The following is a 15,446-nucleotide window of genomic DNA, read 5'->3' on the forward strand; positions in this document are numbered from 1 at the left end:
GTCAATCAAGACTTTCTGCCCAATGGGCCTTTCAGCCTCCAGACAGGGTGTGAGCCTATTGGCTAACACAACCGCTCTCTCCATCTGTAGTGTGGGCAAAACCCAGAAAGTACCCGCAATGACCACACGGGATCAAAACACCTCCAGAAGTGGCGTTTAGGGCGGCTTCCTACAGTGCGGTCCAATGAACTCTTTCTTTTGGCAGCAAATTCAGTCCTCGAGCCCGCCCAAAAGGAAGAAGATCTTGACTGGTTGTTTAGCACAGGGGCACAGAGACTCACGGGAGCCTCGACGAAGCACTTGCCGTTATTGTTCAGATCGCCTGTCAATCAGCGCGCCTTTCTGGATGGACGGAAACTGGGGGCCCTTTGGCACCGCCTCTTCCTGGGCTGGTGTGTAGGGAGGCCGCCAGGCCGCAGCGGCTGGGAACCTGCCGCGTGGGCGGGGCCGCGCTGCATGGCCCTACAGTTGCTTCAACGTGAAGCGTCGGGAGTGCAGCGAACCTCGGGCCCGTGAGAGGGGGGCTTGGCCCGGTGCGAGCGCGGGGGCGGGGCCGCGGCCGGGGCGGGGCTGGAGGAGGCGGAAGCGGCGAGCGAGCTGGAGCCGGAGCCGTAGCGAAGCCAGCGTCCGGGCCGGCGGGACGGCGTCGGCTGGGTTGGCCGGGGCGGCGGGGCGCTAGAGCCGGGGCGGGCGGGCAGCGGGCCGGGGATCGAGGCCGGGGGTCGGGTGACGGGCGGGCTGAGCTCCCGCCCCCGCGCGGTCCTGGGGAGGATGCGGCCGGGGGCCTCGGGGCGGGGCGGGCGGTGGCGGCGGCAGCGCTAGCGGCGCAGGGGGTGGGCGGCGGCGGCATGAGGCGCGGGGCCGGCGTCCGCGGGAGGGAGGCGCTGCCCGCGGCCCGGCCGCTCCCGCTGCAGCTGTTCGCCGGGTTCGCCGTGCCCTGCCCGCGGGGCCCTGGCTGTTCTCATCCCGGCCGCCGCCCGGGCTGCCGCTGGTGACCACTCGCCGCGCCGCCGGAGGCTTCACCCGCGCCCTCCCCCAGGACGCGCCCGTGGAGCTCCGGCCTCTTCGCCCCGCTCGCGGAGGCCGCGCTGCGCGCCGGGCGGCGGCGAAGCCGGAAGATGGCCTGGGTGCTCAAGATGGACGAGGTGATCGAGTCCGGGCTGGTGCACGACTTCGACGCCAGCCTCTCGGGCATCGGGCAGGAGCTGGGCGCCGGCGCCTACAGCATGAGGTACCAGTGCCCGGGCGCGGGCGGGCGGGCGGGCGGGCTGGCGGAAGCCTCTGTCTCCTTGGGAAAGGCCTGCACGACCCTGGGCCTCTGACCGCGCCATGGAGCCCCGCGGGCCTCTGCCCACGGCGGGGGCCGGCGACTGAGGGCGGCCCCGCAAGCTTTGGCCCGGGGACCGCCCCTGAGGGCTGCATTTTTGCTGTAAAATACGCCCCGCTGTTAGGATGGCTTGAGTTGGGGGAAGGGACTTCATTGCCTTGCAAGTGATTTACAAGTCACTTAGAGCTGGAATACAGTGTACGAAATGCTAGGACTCGTGTTGGGAGAACACTCTCCAGGGTTTTGGCATTAGTTCCTATTCTGTTCTACATTGTAGTCTTTATTGGTTGCAGATTTTAATCACTTGATATTCCAATAGTAATTATCATAAGTGAAAGTAGCCACAGGGGGGAAAAGCACATTAACTTCGGTTTTTTAATTGTCTCAAAGTGAAGTTTTTCATTGGGGGGACTACCCTCTGAGGCTGTTTCCTTTTGAAGAAGGCTTTAAGATGCACTGATTGCACCACAAACAAGAGTTTGTTTAGTCTCAGCTGTCTGAGACTAAAGCAGCCATTCATTTTTTAAAATTTTGATAGGTTGAAACAGATCTGAACTTAGTCTCTCGCCTTTATCCTGGAGAACACTGGGTTTTTCCTATCAGTTTGGCAGCTCTGTATTTTTATTTTTTTAGCAGTTTTATGGAAATATAGTTTACTTAGTATACGTTCACCCGATTAAAGTGTAAAATTCAGTGGTTTGTCAGTTTTTCGTTAATGCGAATTAAATGAGATTTTGCGAAGAGACTCTTTAAAGTAATGACTGATGTCTTTGACGAGCTGTCCAGTTTCCCAGTAGCTTTCATACCTCTCACTGCAGCTCTGGGGGAGGACAGGGAGCATTAAAGTCTTGAAGAAGAACGACTTCTGGGTCAGAGCAGGCCTTGGATGGTAGGGGCTGCTCCCTGAAATAATTTGGCTTTTAAATCTTAAACAGAAACTCTGAGCTGAAAAGTGGAGATGTTTCTTAGGGTGTGGAAGCACACGGATGAAAGCTTCAGGTCGCCGGTCTCTGACCCTGATTGGGTCTGTGCTGGTCTGCCTGAACTTGGCACTTCCTCTCTCTGCAGCTGTGCAACTTGAGGGCTCTGGATGAGGTGGCTTATTTTCTAGAACAACTGTCTTAGTGTTGAGGAAATTGAGCTACTGAAAGTCATAAGGTCACCCCAGTCGGCAGTACAAGAGGCACTGATTCACAGTGAAAACGTGTGGGCCTCAAGGGCCATGCCGCTCCTTGAGACCCTGGACTTGCAGTGAAGGCAGAAGAGGGCAGGTGAGGCAGATTCAGTGTTTTTTCTCAATTATGGTTAAGTGAAGGTTTGCTGCTGAGAGCTTTGCTTACTGAGGGTTATTTTGAGCTTTTACTTTTTTTTCTCGAGTTCTGTGTGTTTCAGCCAACTAGTGAACTTTTGTTTATGGTCTAGAAGGAAAATCTTGATATTAAACCTTTTCGTTACCTTGTCCTTAAAGGTATTTTCTGACATCTTTGTAATTCTGTGTCTTTTTACAACACTTTCCATGGGGACTTTTTCCATTGATTGTTTTTGGTTATTGGTTATATGGTATGTGTCATTTAATCTGAATTTTCTAGTGTCTTTGAAGGCAAATACCATTTTTAAGGAGCTTATTTAGTTTTTTGTACTTAATTGGGTCCTCAAGAGGAGCCAGGAGGGTACTTGCCTCTTGCAAATTCAAGGCCCATTATTTCAAATACAAATTTAGGAAAACTCCAAGATTGCCTTGATCTGAAGAAGGTCTGAAGAAGGCTTTAGGCTGTTGCAGTCCTCCTTTGATGGCCCTTACGCTTCCCACGCCCGGCACTGGAGCTGGGGAGTGCCCAGCCTCCTCTCTGCAAGGGCAATGGCCTCCTTTCCTCAGGCATCGGGGAAGCGGGACATTCCCGAGCTCCAGGGAAGTAAGGCTCATGATTCTTGTCTATTTCATTTGTTCTCTCAAATTCAAGAAATAAACTTTAGGCGCTAAATTTGAAATTATTGGAAAAGTGACGTCTTGATAAAAATTTGCTCTGGAGGCAGCTTTCCATTTTTCTTTCAAAGTGAAGTATGCTTGAGGGACTTACCTGGAGGTCCAGTGGTTAAGACTCCGCGCCGGAGTGGTAGGGGAACTAAGATCCCACCTGCCACGCAGTGCGGCCAAAAAAAAAAAAAAAAAACCCAAATGGAAGTATGCTTACTGTATTTGCTTTTTGTATGGCTTAAACCAAGAGGTATTTCTAAAGACTTCTTTAGGAAATGATTTCTTCAGCTTTGAAGGAAGATAGCATGAAAGAAACATGTGGTTTCTCTCAGTAGTCTGACAATTTAGAAATATATATTTGCATTAAATGATGTAGGCTGATAGTATTGGGATATGATGAGGCTAATGTCTGGTAAAATCTTTGCTTCCCTTTTTTTTTCTACACTCATTCTCATTGTCTGTTTGTGTTCTTCTGTGTGTACTCTGGTATCCCATTTGTATGTGAGGCATAGGCTGCTGCAGATTCTGTTTGAAATGAGGCAGGTCATTAATGTTTTTTAAAATCTTAGTTACAATATCAGGAGTCTAGAGATGGTTGAAGAGACCATAGAAAGCTAATAGACCAATCCTTTTCTTGTAAGTGTGTAAACCAAAGTTTGTAGTTGTTAAAGCGATTGTCAGTGGCACCACCATTCCAAGCGAGGACTGAGTTTCCCCTCACTGAATGGAGGCCGAAACCCATTGTAACTTGAAATCTGGGTCATTCATGTTTTGTGAAGTAAAGAGCAGATAACCAAAGGACTTGAAAAAGTAAAACTCATTAAAACTCTCCTAGGAGGGTCTTTTGGGCCACCTGGTAAATTTATTTCCATCTTAAGTGTTCACATGAAATGTATAATCTATAATAAGTTAACTTTCAGGATTTAACGAGTAATTTGAAAAATAAAAGTAATGTGAATTCTTTATGCATAAAAACTTTTTTAATATTAAATTATTACTTTACAAAGGGCATTGGTCTGAGCCCTCTTAAACTTCACTATGGTATACATCTGTTTTGAAACAAAAGGTATACTTCACATATTCTTAAGTGAGAGGTACATTCATAGTTTACAAATAATTTGCTAAATCAAAACTGGTTTGGGGTGAAGACAGATTTCCTATATTGATTGAAAGATTAAAATGTCAGTTTATAGACCCTTTGAGGTAATGGGAAAATTTTAACTTTGATCAGTGTTAAGTTAGTAAAAGATGACAAAGGATATGGTTTATTATGCAGCTATTAATAGCTTATAATTTTCTTTGGGTCTCATGCTAAAGCAGAATGTCCTTGAGTAGGTGACATTTCTTGGAAGTATAGAAAATTTTCAGGATCAGTGAAATTTGAACAATTTATTAGGGTGGTACCTGAGACTGCTTCCAGAATTGGCAATAATTTCTATAAAATTTCTCATTTCAAATTTTAAAAACTTATTCTGCGTTTAATCTTGAAAGAATTTAATAAATTGTTGATTAAAAAAAGATACTTCAGAGTATAGTATCCATATTTGTTATTACCTTAAAGCAGGGATTGGCAAATCTTTTCTATAAAAGGCCAGATAGCAAATATTTAAGGCTTTGTAGGCCAGAGGGTCTCTGTCACTCTGTTTTATTTGTTTACAACCCTTTAAAAAAATGTAAAAACCATTCTTAGGTCCTGATTGTACAAAAACAGGCCAGCTGGGTTTGGCCTTTGGGCTGTAGCTTTCTGACCCCTGCTGTAAAGGCTAGATTCTAATAATATACTTTGATTGCCTTGGAAAAACATTTGCTGAGTATTGAAACCTTATATTCAAAAAATAATTTTTATGTAGACTAAGAACTCGCTGAGCTAATTTATGTACCTCCTATTGTTTGTCCATAGATTTTATTGTGTTCAATTTTTAAAATCAGGTGTTCTCTCCCCGCACTAAGTAAGATTTAGTACAGTTTATGCCCTTCAATCAGGGCTATTTGAAACTTGGTAGTTTATTGATACGGTCTCATAAATGTGATATGTTTCATCACAGTGACACTTATTAGTTTGCTAGGACAACTTGAACATTTACTTTTGGTGGAAATACCGTCTGATGGTTCATCTTATTTTGCTGTAAGTTCTGTGACTGAATTTAAAAGAAGTTCTGTAATATTTATTTTGCTTGCTTTGGGACATGTCTGATACATGGTTGTGAAATTCTTCTGTGTTGAACCTTGGTAGTAGAGTCTTTTTGTTTTAAACTTTCTGAGTTAGGAGTTTATGTTTACAAGTTAAAAAGATTGTGTAGATTGTTGACATATACCCTTTACCCAGCTTCTACTTCCATAACCAGAATACAGTCTTCAAAACTGCCTTGGTGCAGAACTGTTACCTAAAGTGCAAAATTCATTTGAATTTCACAGGTTTTTTTCCTCTATTGCCCTTTTTCTAGTCCAGGTTCCAATCTAGGATCCCATATTGCATTTAGTCTTTACCTCCTTCAACAACAATTCCTTAGTCTTTCCTTCTCTATGACTCCAACACTTCTGCTATGTAATGGTCAGAACCGTTGTTTTTAAACACATAAAAATTTTTTGGAAGCAACAATAGAATACCTGTGAATACTATTTAGCTTTTAAAGGATCTCTGTCATTTTAGCAGAATGATTTTTTTAAAGGCTCATTTTTATTTTATTTTATTTTTTAATTTTATGGCTACGCTGTGCAGCATGTGGGATCCTAGTTCCCCGACCAAGGATTGAACCCATGCCTCCTGCATTGGAAGTGCAGAGTCTTAACCACTGGACCTCCAGGGAAGTCCCAGCAGAACAATTTTGAGTAGAGTAGGACCACTGTTGATGTCATTCATTTATAGATTACTTTGTCTCAGTCTACCTGAATAGAATGGTATGCTGTGTCCTTTGTAGTCTCTTCATAAGCAAGAACTTTTAAATTTTATTAATTCATTTGAAATAACAATTACAAACCATTATATATTACCACAAATATATTTTATTAAAAAACTTTTTTCGGAAACAAAACACTTTGTGAAAAATAAGCTCAAAATGGATTAAAGACCTAAATGTAAGGCCAGAAACTATCAAACTCTTAGAAGAAAACATAGGAAGAACACTCTATGACATAAATCACAGCAAGATCCTTTCTGACCCACCTCCTAGAGTAATGGAAATAAAAACAAAAATAAACAAATGGGACCTAATGAAACTTCAAAGCTTTTGCACAGCAAAGGAAACCATAACCAAGACCAAAAGACAACCCTCAGAATGGGAGAAAACATTTGCAAATGAAGCAACTGACAAAGGATTAATCTCCAAAATTTACAAGCAGCTCATGCAGCTCAATAACAAAAAAACAAACAACCCCATCCAAAAATGGGCAGAAGACCTAAATAGACATTTCTCCAAAGAAGATATACAGAATGCCAACAAACACATGAAAGAATGCTCAACATCATTAATCATTAGAGAAATGCAAATCAAAACTACAATGAGATATCATCTCACACCAGTCAGAATGGCCATCATCAAAAAATCTAGAAACAATAAATGCTGGAGAGGGTGTGGAGAAAAGGGGACACTCTTGCACTGCTGGTGGGAATGTGAATTGGTTCAGCCACTGTGGAGAACAGTATGGAGGTTCCTTAAAAAACTACAAATAGAATTACCATATGACCCAGCAATCCCACTACTTGGCATATACCCTGAGAAAACCAAAATTCAAAAAGAGTCATGTACCAAAATGTTCATTGCAGCTCTATTTACAATAGCCAGGACATGGAAACAACCTAAGCGCCCATCATCGGATGAATGGATAAAGAAGATGTGGCACATATACACAATGGAATATTACTCAGCCTTAAAAAGAAATGAAATTGAGCTATTTGTAATGAGATGGATAGACCTAGAGTCTGTCATACAGAGTGAAGTAAGTCAGAAAGAAAAAGACAAATACCGTATGCTAACACATATATATGGAATTTAAGGGAAAAAAATGTCATGAAGAACCTAGGGGTAAGATAGGAATAAAGACGCAGACCTACTGGAGAACGGACTTGAGGGTATGGGGAGGGGGAGGGGTGAGTTTTGACAGGGCGAGAGAGAGTCATGGACATATACACACTAACAAACGTAGTAAGGTAGATAGCTGGGGGGAAGCAGCCGCAAGGCACAGGGATATTAGCTCGTGCTTTGTGACAGCCTGGAAGGGTGGGATGGGGAGAGTGGGAGGGAGGGAGACGCAAGAGGGAAGACATATGGGAACATATGTATATGTATAGCTGATTCACTTTGTTATAAAGCAGAAACTAACACACCATTGTAAAGCAATTATACCCCAATAAAGATGTTAAAAAAAAAAAAAAAAAAAAACACTTTGTGAGAAGAGTGGTATTGTCTTACACTTGCAAATTTCTTTTTTTTAAAACATCTTTATTGGAGTATAATTGCTTTACAATGGTGTGTTAGTTTCTGCTTTATAACAAAGTGAATCAGCTATACATACACATATATCCCCATATCTCTTCCCTCTTACGTCTCCCTGTCTCCCATCCTCCCTATCCCACCCCTCTAGGTGGTCACAAAGCACTGAGCTGATCACCCTGTGCTATGCTGCTGCTTCCCACTAGCTATCTGTTTTATATTTGGTAGTGTATATATGTCCATGCCACTCTCTCACTTTGTCCCAGCTTACCCTTCCCCCTCCCTGTGTCCTCAAGTCCATTCTCTAGTAGGTCTGCATCTTTATTCCCATCCTGCCCCTAGGTTCTTCATAACCATTTTTTTTTTTTAGATTCCATATATATGTGTTAGCATACGGTATTTGTTTTTCTCTTTCTGACTTACTTCACTCTGTATGACAGACTCTGGGTCCATCCACCTCACTACACATAACTCAATTTCGTTGCTTTTTATGGCTGAGTAATATTCCATTGTATATATATGCCACATCTTCTTTATCCATTCATCTGTTGATGGACACTTCAGTTGCTTCCATGTCCTGGCTATTGTAAATAGAGCTGTAATGAACATTGTGGTACATGACTCTTTTTGAATTATGGTTTTCTCAGGGTATATGCCCAGCAGTGGGATTGCTGGGTCGTATGGTAGTTCTGTTTTTAGTTTTTTTTAAGGAACCTCCATACTGTTCTCCATAGTGGCTGTATCAATTTACGTTCCCACCAACAGTGCAAGAGTGTTCCCTTTTCTCCACACCCCCTCCAACATTTATTGTTTGTAGATTTTTTTGTTGATGGCCATTCTGACTGGTGTGAGGTGATTCCTCGTGGTAGTTTTGATTTGCATTTCTCTAATGATTGACGTTGAGCATTCTTTCATGTGTTTTTTGGCAATCTGTATTATCTTCTTTGGAGAAATGTCTGTTTATGTCTTCTGCCCATTTTTGGATTGGGTTGTTTTTTTTTTTAATATTGAGCTGCATAAACTGCTTGTAAGTTTTGGAGATACATCCTTTGTCAGTTGCTTCATTTGCAAATATTTTCTCCCATTCTGAGGGTTGTCGTTTCGTCTTGTGTATGGTTTCCTTTGCTGTGCAAAAGCTTTTAAGTTTCATTAGGTCCGATTTTTTTTTTTTTTTTAATTTCCATTTCTCTAGGAGGTGGGTCAAAAAGGATCTTGCTGTGATTTGTCATTGAGTGTTCTGCCTATGTTTTCCTCTAAGCAAACTTCTTTAATATTTGGTGTAGAAAAGCAGATGGATTCTCTTATCTGCTATCGGAATATATTGTTTTGGTTGACATATATGAAGAAAATCCAGCCTCACGTAGATATGTGTTTGGAAAAGGGGAGATTATTTTAATAGCCCTTTCAGACCATTTTGGAAAGTCCTCTGATACTATACCAGCACTTGAAAAGTGGTAGTTTCTTAAAGTTACAATGTGGACTCTGAAACTGTATCAATGTACTTTTTGTACTGTTACATTAGAATCAATTTGTCTGTTTTGAACTTTGATTGGGTCTCTTACCCTGAGTAATTTTGAAATATGCATGCATTGGTCATTTGGAAAATAATGATTTCTTGAATTATGCAGATCTTCTAAATGTTGACATTTTTTTCTATGCAGTATCAAAAAATCATATTCCTTAGTATCACCACTGTCCCATCAGAGAAAGTACATGGTGGAGGGTGCAGATTTTATCATTGGTAACAAATGCAATCACAGTTGTTTTCCTTGAAGTGATAGGCTCGCTTTATTCATTTTTGAGGAAATTTCTGTCAGTTACTCAGGTATGAATAATCATAGTTTGTCAATATTTATTTCAAGTAAAAATGATATTCTGTGAGAGAAGCTGCTAGATCAGCTCACAGATCATAATTTCATAAAAAACTTTTCCTTGAGACAACCATTGCACTTAGATGTGCAGCAGAAATACCTTATACCTACCCAAGGACCAATATTTAATAAAATTAATACTTTTTATACAATGACTGCTAGTGTAGCTTGGTGCCACTGCCTTGATTCATGCCAAGGCACCTGCAGTTTTAACCACCATCGGTTTTGTGCAAATGTCAACTGAGTGAGAAAGGCAAATAATGGTTCAGTGTTATTCTGAGAATAGGTTTGACCTCCTGAACCCTTGAAAATCTCAGGTTCCCCAGGATTCCACAGACCACACTTTGAGAATCTCTAGTCTAATGTGTGCCTAGAGTTTGGATACTTAAAATATTTTCTATTAAATTAAAAACAAACTAGAGTTCAGAGAGTCCCGGTGTCACTCAACAAAGGGCAGAGCTGGGATTTGAAGCTCCAGAGTTGGGATCTGACCTCCACTTCTTCCCATTGTACCCTTTGCTGCCCACCAATGAATAACTGAGAAGTCTTCTCAAAGTAGAAGAAAATAATCTTTCTGGATAGGAGAAAAATCAGTTGGGAATGCTATATATATAATTTATTTTTTTTTTCTTGTCGCTTTTTTTATTCTCTTTTTCTTCTCTTCAGGACCTTGCTGAACTTATTAGTTCTAATAATTTGTAGGATCTCAGATTTCCTAGTTGATATCTTTAAATAATTATAGATTTATTTCTTCCTGTGTAATCTTTTTTTTTTTTAACATTTAGTTTTTGGCTGCGTCGGGTCTTAGTTGTGGTGCACGGGCTCCTCTTTGCAGGGAGCGGGCTTCTCTCTAGCTGTGGTATGTGGGCTCTGTAGTTGCGGCACGTGGGCTTAGTAATTGCAGTGAACGGGCTTAGTTGTGCTGTGGCATGTGGGATCTTAGTTCCCCGGCCAGGGATCGAACCAGTGTCCCCTGCGTTGCAAGATGGATTCTTAACCACTGGACCACCAGGGAAGTCCCACTTCCTGTGTAATCTTTACATTCCATTTTCTTGCCTTAGTGTGTGGTCTAGCCTTCACTGCAGTGTTGTTTAGAAGCACTAAGAACTTGAATCTTCAGTCTTCTTACTGATTAGAGAATGCTTCCAAAATTTCATAAATAGGTTGTCTCTGTTTATAGCTGAGATTGGTCCTCAATTTTCTTTTTTTTTCTTTTCTTTTTTTTGGTTCTCCTGTCCTTTTAAAAAAACATTAAGGCTGTATCAGCTTCAAGTGAGCAGGAGAGCTTTCTCTTTATGACCTAAACTTTTTTTTTTTTTGCGGTACGCGGGCCTCTCACTGCTGTGGCTTCTCCCGTTGCAGAGCACAGGCTTCATAAAATGAATTAGAAGTATTTCCTCTGCTTTTGTTCTGTTGAAGGGTTTGTGTAAGAGCTGCCATTGAAAGTTCGCTAGAACTCGCCTGTGAAAGTTTACTCTGGGGGAATATTAACCACAATATCAGTCTCTGTAGGATTATTTTTTAAAGCTTTTTATGTGTTTTTTTTTTTTGGCTGCTTTGGGTCTGCGTTGCTGCACGCTGGCTTTCTCTAGTTGCGGTGAGTGGGAGATACTCTTCATTGCGGTGCATGGGCTTCTCATTGTGGTGGCTTCTCTTGCTGCAGAGCACGGGCTCTAGGCACGTGGGCTTCGGTGGCTGCGGCACGCGGGCTCAGTAGTTGTAGCATGTGGGCTCTAGAGCACAGGGTAAGTAGTTGGGGCACGCAGGCTTAGTTGCTTCGCGGCATGTAGGATCTTCCAGGGCCAGAGATAGAACCCGTGTCCCCTGCATTGGCAGGTGGATTCTTAACCACTGAGCCACCAGGGAAGTCCTGCTTTTTAAGTCTTGAAGAAAGCTTTGGTGTTTTTTCCTAGGGAGTTGTTCATCTTATCCATATTTTCAAATATGTTGGCATAAAGTTGTTAATATTCTCATCTTATTAGTTTTTATATTGTTAGTTATATCTTTTTTACTCATACTGATCAGTGCCTTCTCTTTTTGATCAGTCTCTCCTAGACGTGTATCTCATTTTTTAGGGCACACTGGACCAGTCCTTTTGTGCACTTGATTCTTGTTTGTCAGGAGTAGGAGAAGTTCCAGATTTTTTAAAAATTTATTTATTTTATTTTTGGCTGCACTGGGTCTTTATTGCTGTGCGTGGGTTTTCTCTAGTTGCGGCAAGCAGGGGGCTACTCTTTGTTGCAGTGTGCAGGCCTCTCATTGCAGTGGCTTCTCTTGTTGCGGAGCACGGGCTCTAGGCACGTGGGCTTCAGTAGTTGTGGCTCATGGGCTCAGTAGCTGTGGCTCGTGAGCTCTAGAGTGCAGGCTCAGTAGTTGTGGCACACGGGCTTAGTTGCTCCGTGGCATGTGGGATCTTCCTGGACCAGGGCTTGAACCCCTTCCCCTGTATTGGCAGGTGGATTCCCAACCACTGCACTACCAAGGAAGCCCCACTACTACTGTCTTAATTCTTGGTGATTTCAAAAGATATTTAAATGGGACTTCCAGTAACCTGACACTTCTGTTCCTTGATTATCTTTCTTATAATGACATGATCTCAGCTACTCAATCCTATGGTCATAGGTTAGACCTTGGCAGTACCAGTCATGCAGCCGACCTGTAATCTCAAATTCAGAGTTCACCTGCTGCCCCCTGCCCTTCACTCACTACCTCATTACCCTCCTCCTGCCATCACTGAACCCATTAAGATCTACAGTCACTGATGCTGCTCTCAGTTCACTGCTCCTTACCCTCTTGAACTCCTGTTTTCTTCCCCAGCCAGTTTAAGTTTCCCTGGTCAATCATTGTAATTACTTTTTGCATATACCTTTGTCTCCCTTGCCCCCCTCTTGCTTTATTCCCCTCTCCTATTTTTTTTTTTTTTTTTTTGCAGTACACGGGCCTCTCACTGTTGTGGCCTCTCCCGTTGCGGAGCACAGGCTCCGGACGCGCAGGCTCAGCGGCCATGGCTCACGGGCCTAGCCGCTCCGCAGCATGTGGGATCTTCCCGGACCGGGGCACGAACCCATGTCCCCTGCATCGGCAGGTGGACTCTCAACCACTGCGCCACCAGGGAAGCCCCTCTCCTATTTTTTATTTTAATAAAACTATAACCCTGATTAAATCTGATTCTTCACCTCTTAGGTAGCTGAATGTGGCTCTAGGAAAGCACTGATTGGGCCTCACTGGAAGTGCATGACCTCAGCTCTCAAGTGCATCGTTTTGCTGCTCAGTGGTCTCACCTCAGTGCCCTTGTCCATTCCCTCTCCAGTCCATTTCCTTTCCAGCTCTCCGTATGGATGGGGTGGCTCCATCTCAGACCCACAACTCTTCCTCCTAGGGCCTACTTTCAGTTGATTTCCATACTTGGTACTTTACTGAGAAAATTGAACTTCCACATGACTCTACTGGCTTATAAGTTTTTCTTGGTGTATTTAGGTGTGGTTTTTAAAATTATTTATGTTTCTTTAGTTATTTGGGGTTCTTGAATCAGTGAGTTAGTGTATTTCATCAATTCTGGAATTGGCTTATTAGCCTTTATCTCAAATATTGCCTCTACCCCATTCTTTTCTGAGACTTCAATGTAAAATCTTCTCACTTTGTCTTTTCTTTTTTAACATCTCTTCTGCATTTTCTATCATTTTGCTCTCCATGCTGCCTTCTGGATAACTTCTTTTACCTATATTCCAGATTCCTTATGTATCTTCATTTCTGTGTGAGCTGTTATTAAATGTGAGTTCTTAATTTTAGCAATTTTATCTTCCGGTTCTCAAAATTCTATTTGTTCCTTTACAGGTTTGCTGTCCCTTGAAATTTCCTGTTCCTTGCAGATCTTTTCAGGCTTATCTTTTATTTCTTTCAACAGAGTAAGCTTAATTTTATCATACGGGTACAGTAATTCTGGCATCTTGAAGTCTTCAGTGGGTTTGGTCTATGTCCAATCAGGAAAAGAGAGAACACTGAGATGTTTCAAGCAGAGAAGGATTTAGTGAAGTATTTGATTGCAAAGGTGCTAGAAGGGTTCAGGGAGGAGAGTTGGCTGCGGGAGGCATGGCTGCTGATGCCCTGAGTGCTCCTGCAGCTATGGTTGCCTCTTCTGCTCTTTCCCACTCCCTTTTAATTTCCCACCAGTGCTTCTTCCCTTTGGAGCAACCTAGGAAGATTCCAGCTGGCAAGAAGTCTTGTATATGTAGTTTTCAGGCCTCTAACCCTCTGCAACAAAGGCAGAAAAGAAATGAATACCAACAGACAGAGTCTTCTCTTGGTTCTTGCTCCTAAAGTCGTGTTGTCTTTGTGTGCCTGGTTATTTTTGGATACTTGCATTTCAGAATTACTTGGAATAATTCAAAGCCTTGAGTCTTTTCATCTGCTTGTCAGATCCCTGGGTGGCCTACCTGTCTGGGATATGAGATGACAAAATCAGGTGAATACCAGAAATTCCTATGGTTCAGCCTGGTAGAAATTATGACAAATTATCTGGAGACCTAGTTTTTCCTTTTAGTAATAATTGATTACCAGTGCTACAATTCATTCATCAATTTAACAGATATTTGAGCTCCTTCTTTGTGCTAGATGCTGGATTTAGTCAGTGAAGAGAAATCAATTTGGAGGGTGGTTATATACTTATGGAGGTTACAAATTTAAGTCTCGTATACTGTTGGAAAATGAAACGCTTTGTGGATAGAGCAGGAAAGGGGAAACTGGGAGTACAGATGGGAAGATTACAGTTGTCACTGGAAAGGTGACATTTGAATGAAATGAGCCAGTAGGACATCAAGCAGAAGAGGGGCCAATGCAGAGAGGCCCTGGAAAAGGCAGGGAAGGAGTCTGGCTGAAGCAGAGAGACTGTGAAAAGGAAAGAAGAGCAGATTGAGTAGGGCCTTGTCGGACCTTGTAGGGACCCTGGTTTCGAAAGTGAGCTGATGGGGAGAGTTCAGAGGAATGAAATGATCTGAATTCTGTTTGAAGAGGCTTTCTCTGGCTGCTGTGTTGGTTAGAATGCATTTTCTTTCTAATTAAGTAAAAAATTAATTGGGATTTCATTAACAAATGATCTCTATGTGTTTATATGTTAAGTTTATTCAAGAGTCTTTTAGCACCTACCATGAGCATAGTAGCCTATAACCAAGTGAATAAAATGGTGGTTGCCTTATAGAATCTGAAGCAAATAAAATTTTATTTACTATTTGTAACAGTTTACTTACAAATACCCATTCTTATGCAGTCTGATGTCTTATTTTGATGACCTGTATGTAATGATCAACCCAAGCAGTTAGTGTTAAGATCTTAAAATTATTCTCCATGTCACTTTTTAGTATAATTAACTAAATGCATCTGAGTTATAGCTCTCATCTCATTTTTTATTTCTTTCTCACCAAGAGAACTTTTTTTTTTTTGGCTGCACCATGTCGCTTGTGGGCTTTTAGTTCCCCGACCAGGGATTGAACCCAGGCCCTCAGCAGTGAGAGCATGGAGTCCTAACCACTGGACCGCCAGGGAATTCTCTCACGAAGAGAACTTGAAACGCTTACATATATATGACATAGAATATGTATTTTCATCTACCATGGAGCCACTTTCACTGCTGTGGTTGTTTTTAATAAAGAGAGCTGCTCTGAATCTTAAAGTACCATTTGTAAGTTTCCTGAAAAGTTTTTATATCTGCTCCAAGGTTTTTTATCCCTGTCCTGGAGGAAGGCTGGGGACCATTCCTGACTATGTGTTCCTCAGTTATATTTTTGACTTAGGAGTGTTTTGACAGTTCCTAGGTATAAATAAAGGAGAAGGAGAATTAGTGGGTAATT

The 15,446-nt window shown here is 42.4% G+C and overlaps 1 protein-coding gene across 3 annotated transcripts in view; it reads left to right on the forward strand.

Moving 5' to 3' along the window:
* The first annotated feature begins 416 nt into the window (after positions 1–416).
* Positions 417–15,446, forward strand: part of UBP1 (upstream binding protein 1) — a 70,379-nt gene continuing 55,349 nt past the window's right edge. The window contains exons 1-2 of one of the 3 annotated variants that reach the window (XM_032647947.1): positions 417–533; positions 1,040–1,231. In XM_032647947.1, coding sequence (XP_032503838.1) covers positions 1,119–1,231 — 113 coding nt within the window. In that variant the 5' untranslated portion in view covers positions 417–533; positions 1,040–1,118. Of the gene's footprint in view, positions 534–592; positions 655–818; positions 1,232–15,446 lie in introns of those variants that run through there. The other 2 variants (XM_032647946.1, XM_032647948.1) reach the window with 2 other exon arrangements.

Source organism: Phocoena sinus, chromosome 11 (genome assembly GCF_008692025.1).
Source record: "Phocoena sinus isolate mPhoSin1 chromosome 11, mPhoSin1.pri, whole genome shotgun sequence".
NCBI lineage: Eukaryota > Metazoa > Chordata > Mammalia > Artiodactyla > Phocoenidae > Phocoena > Phocoena sinus.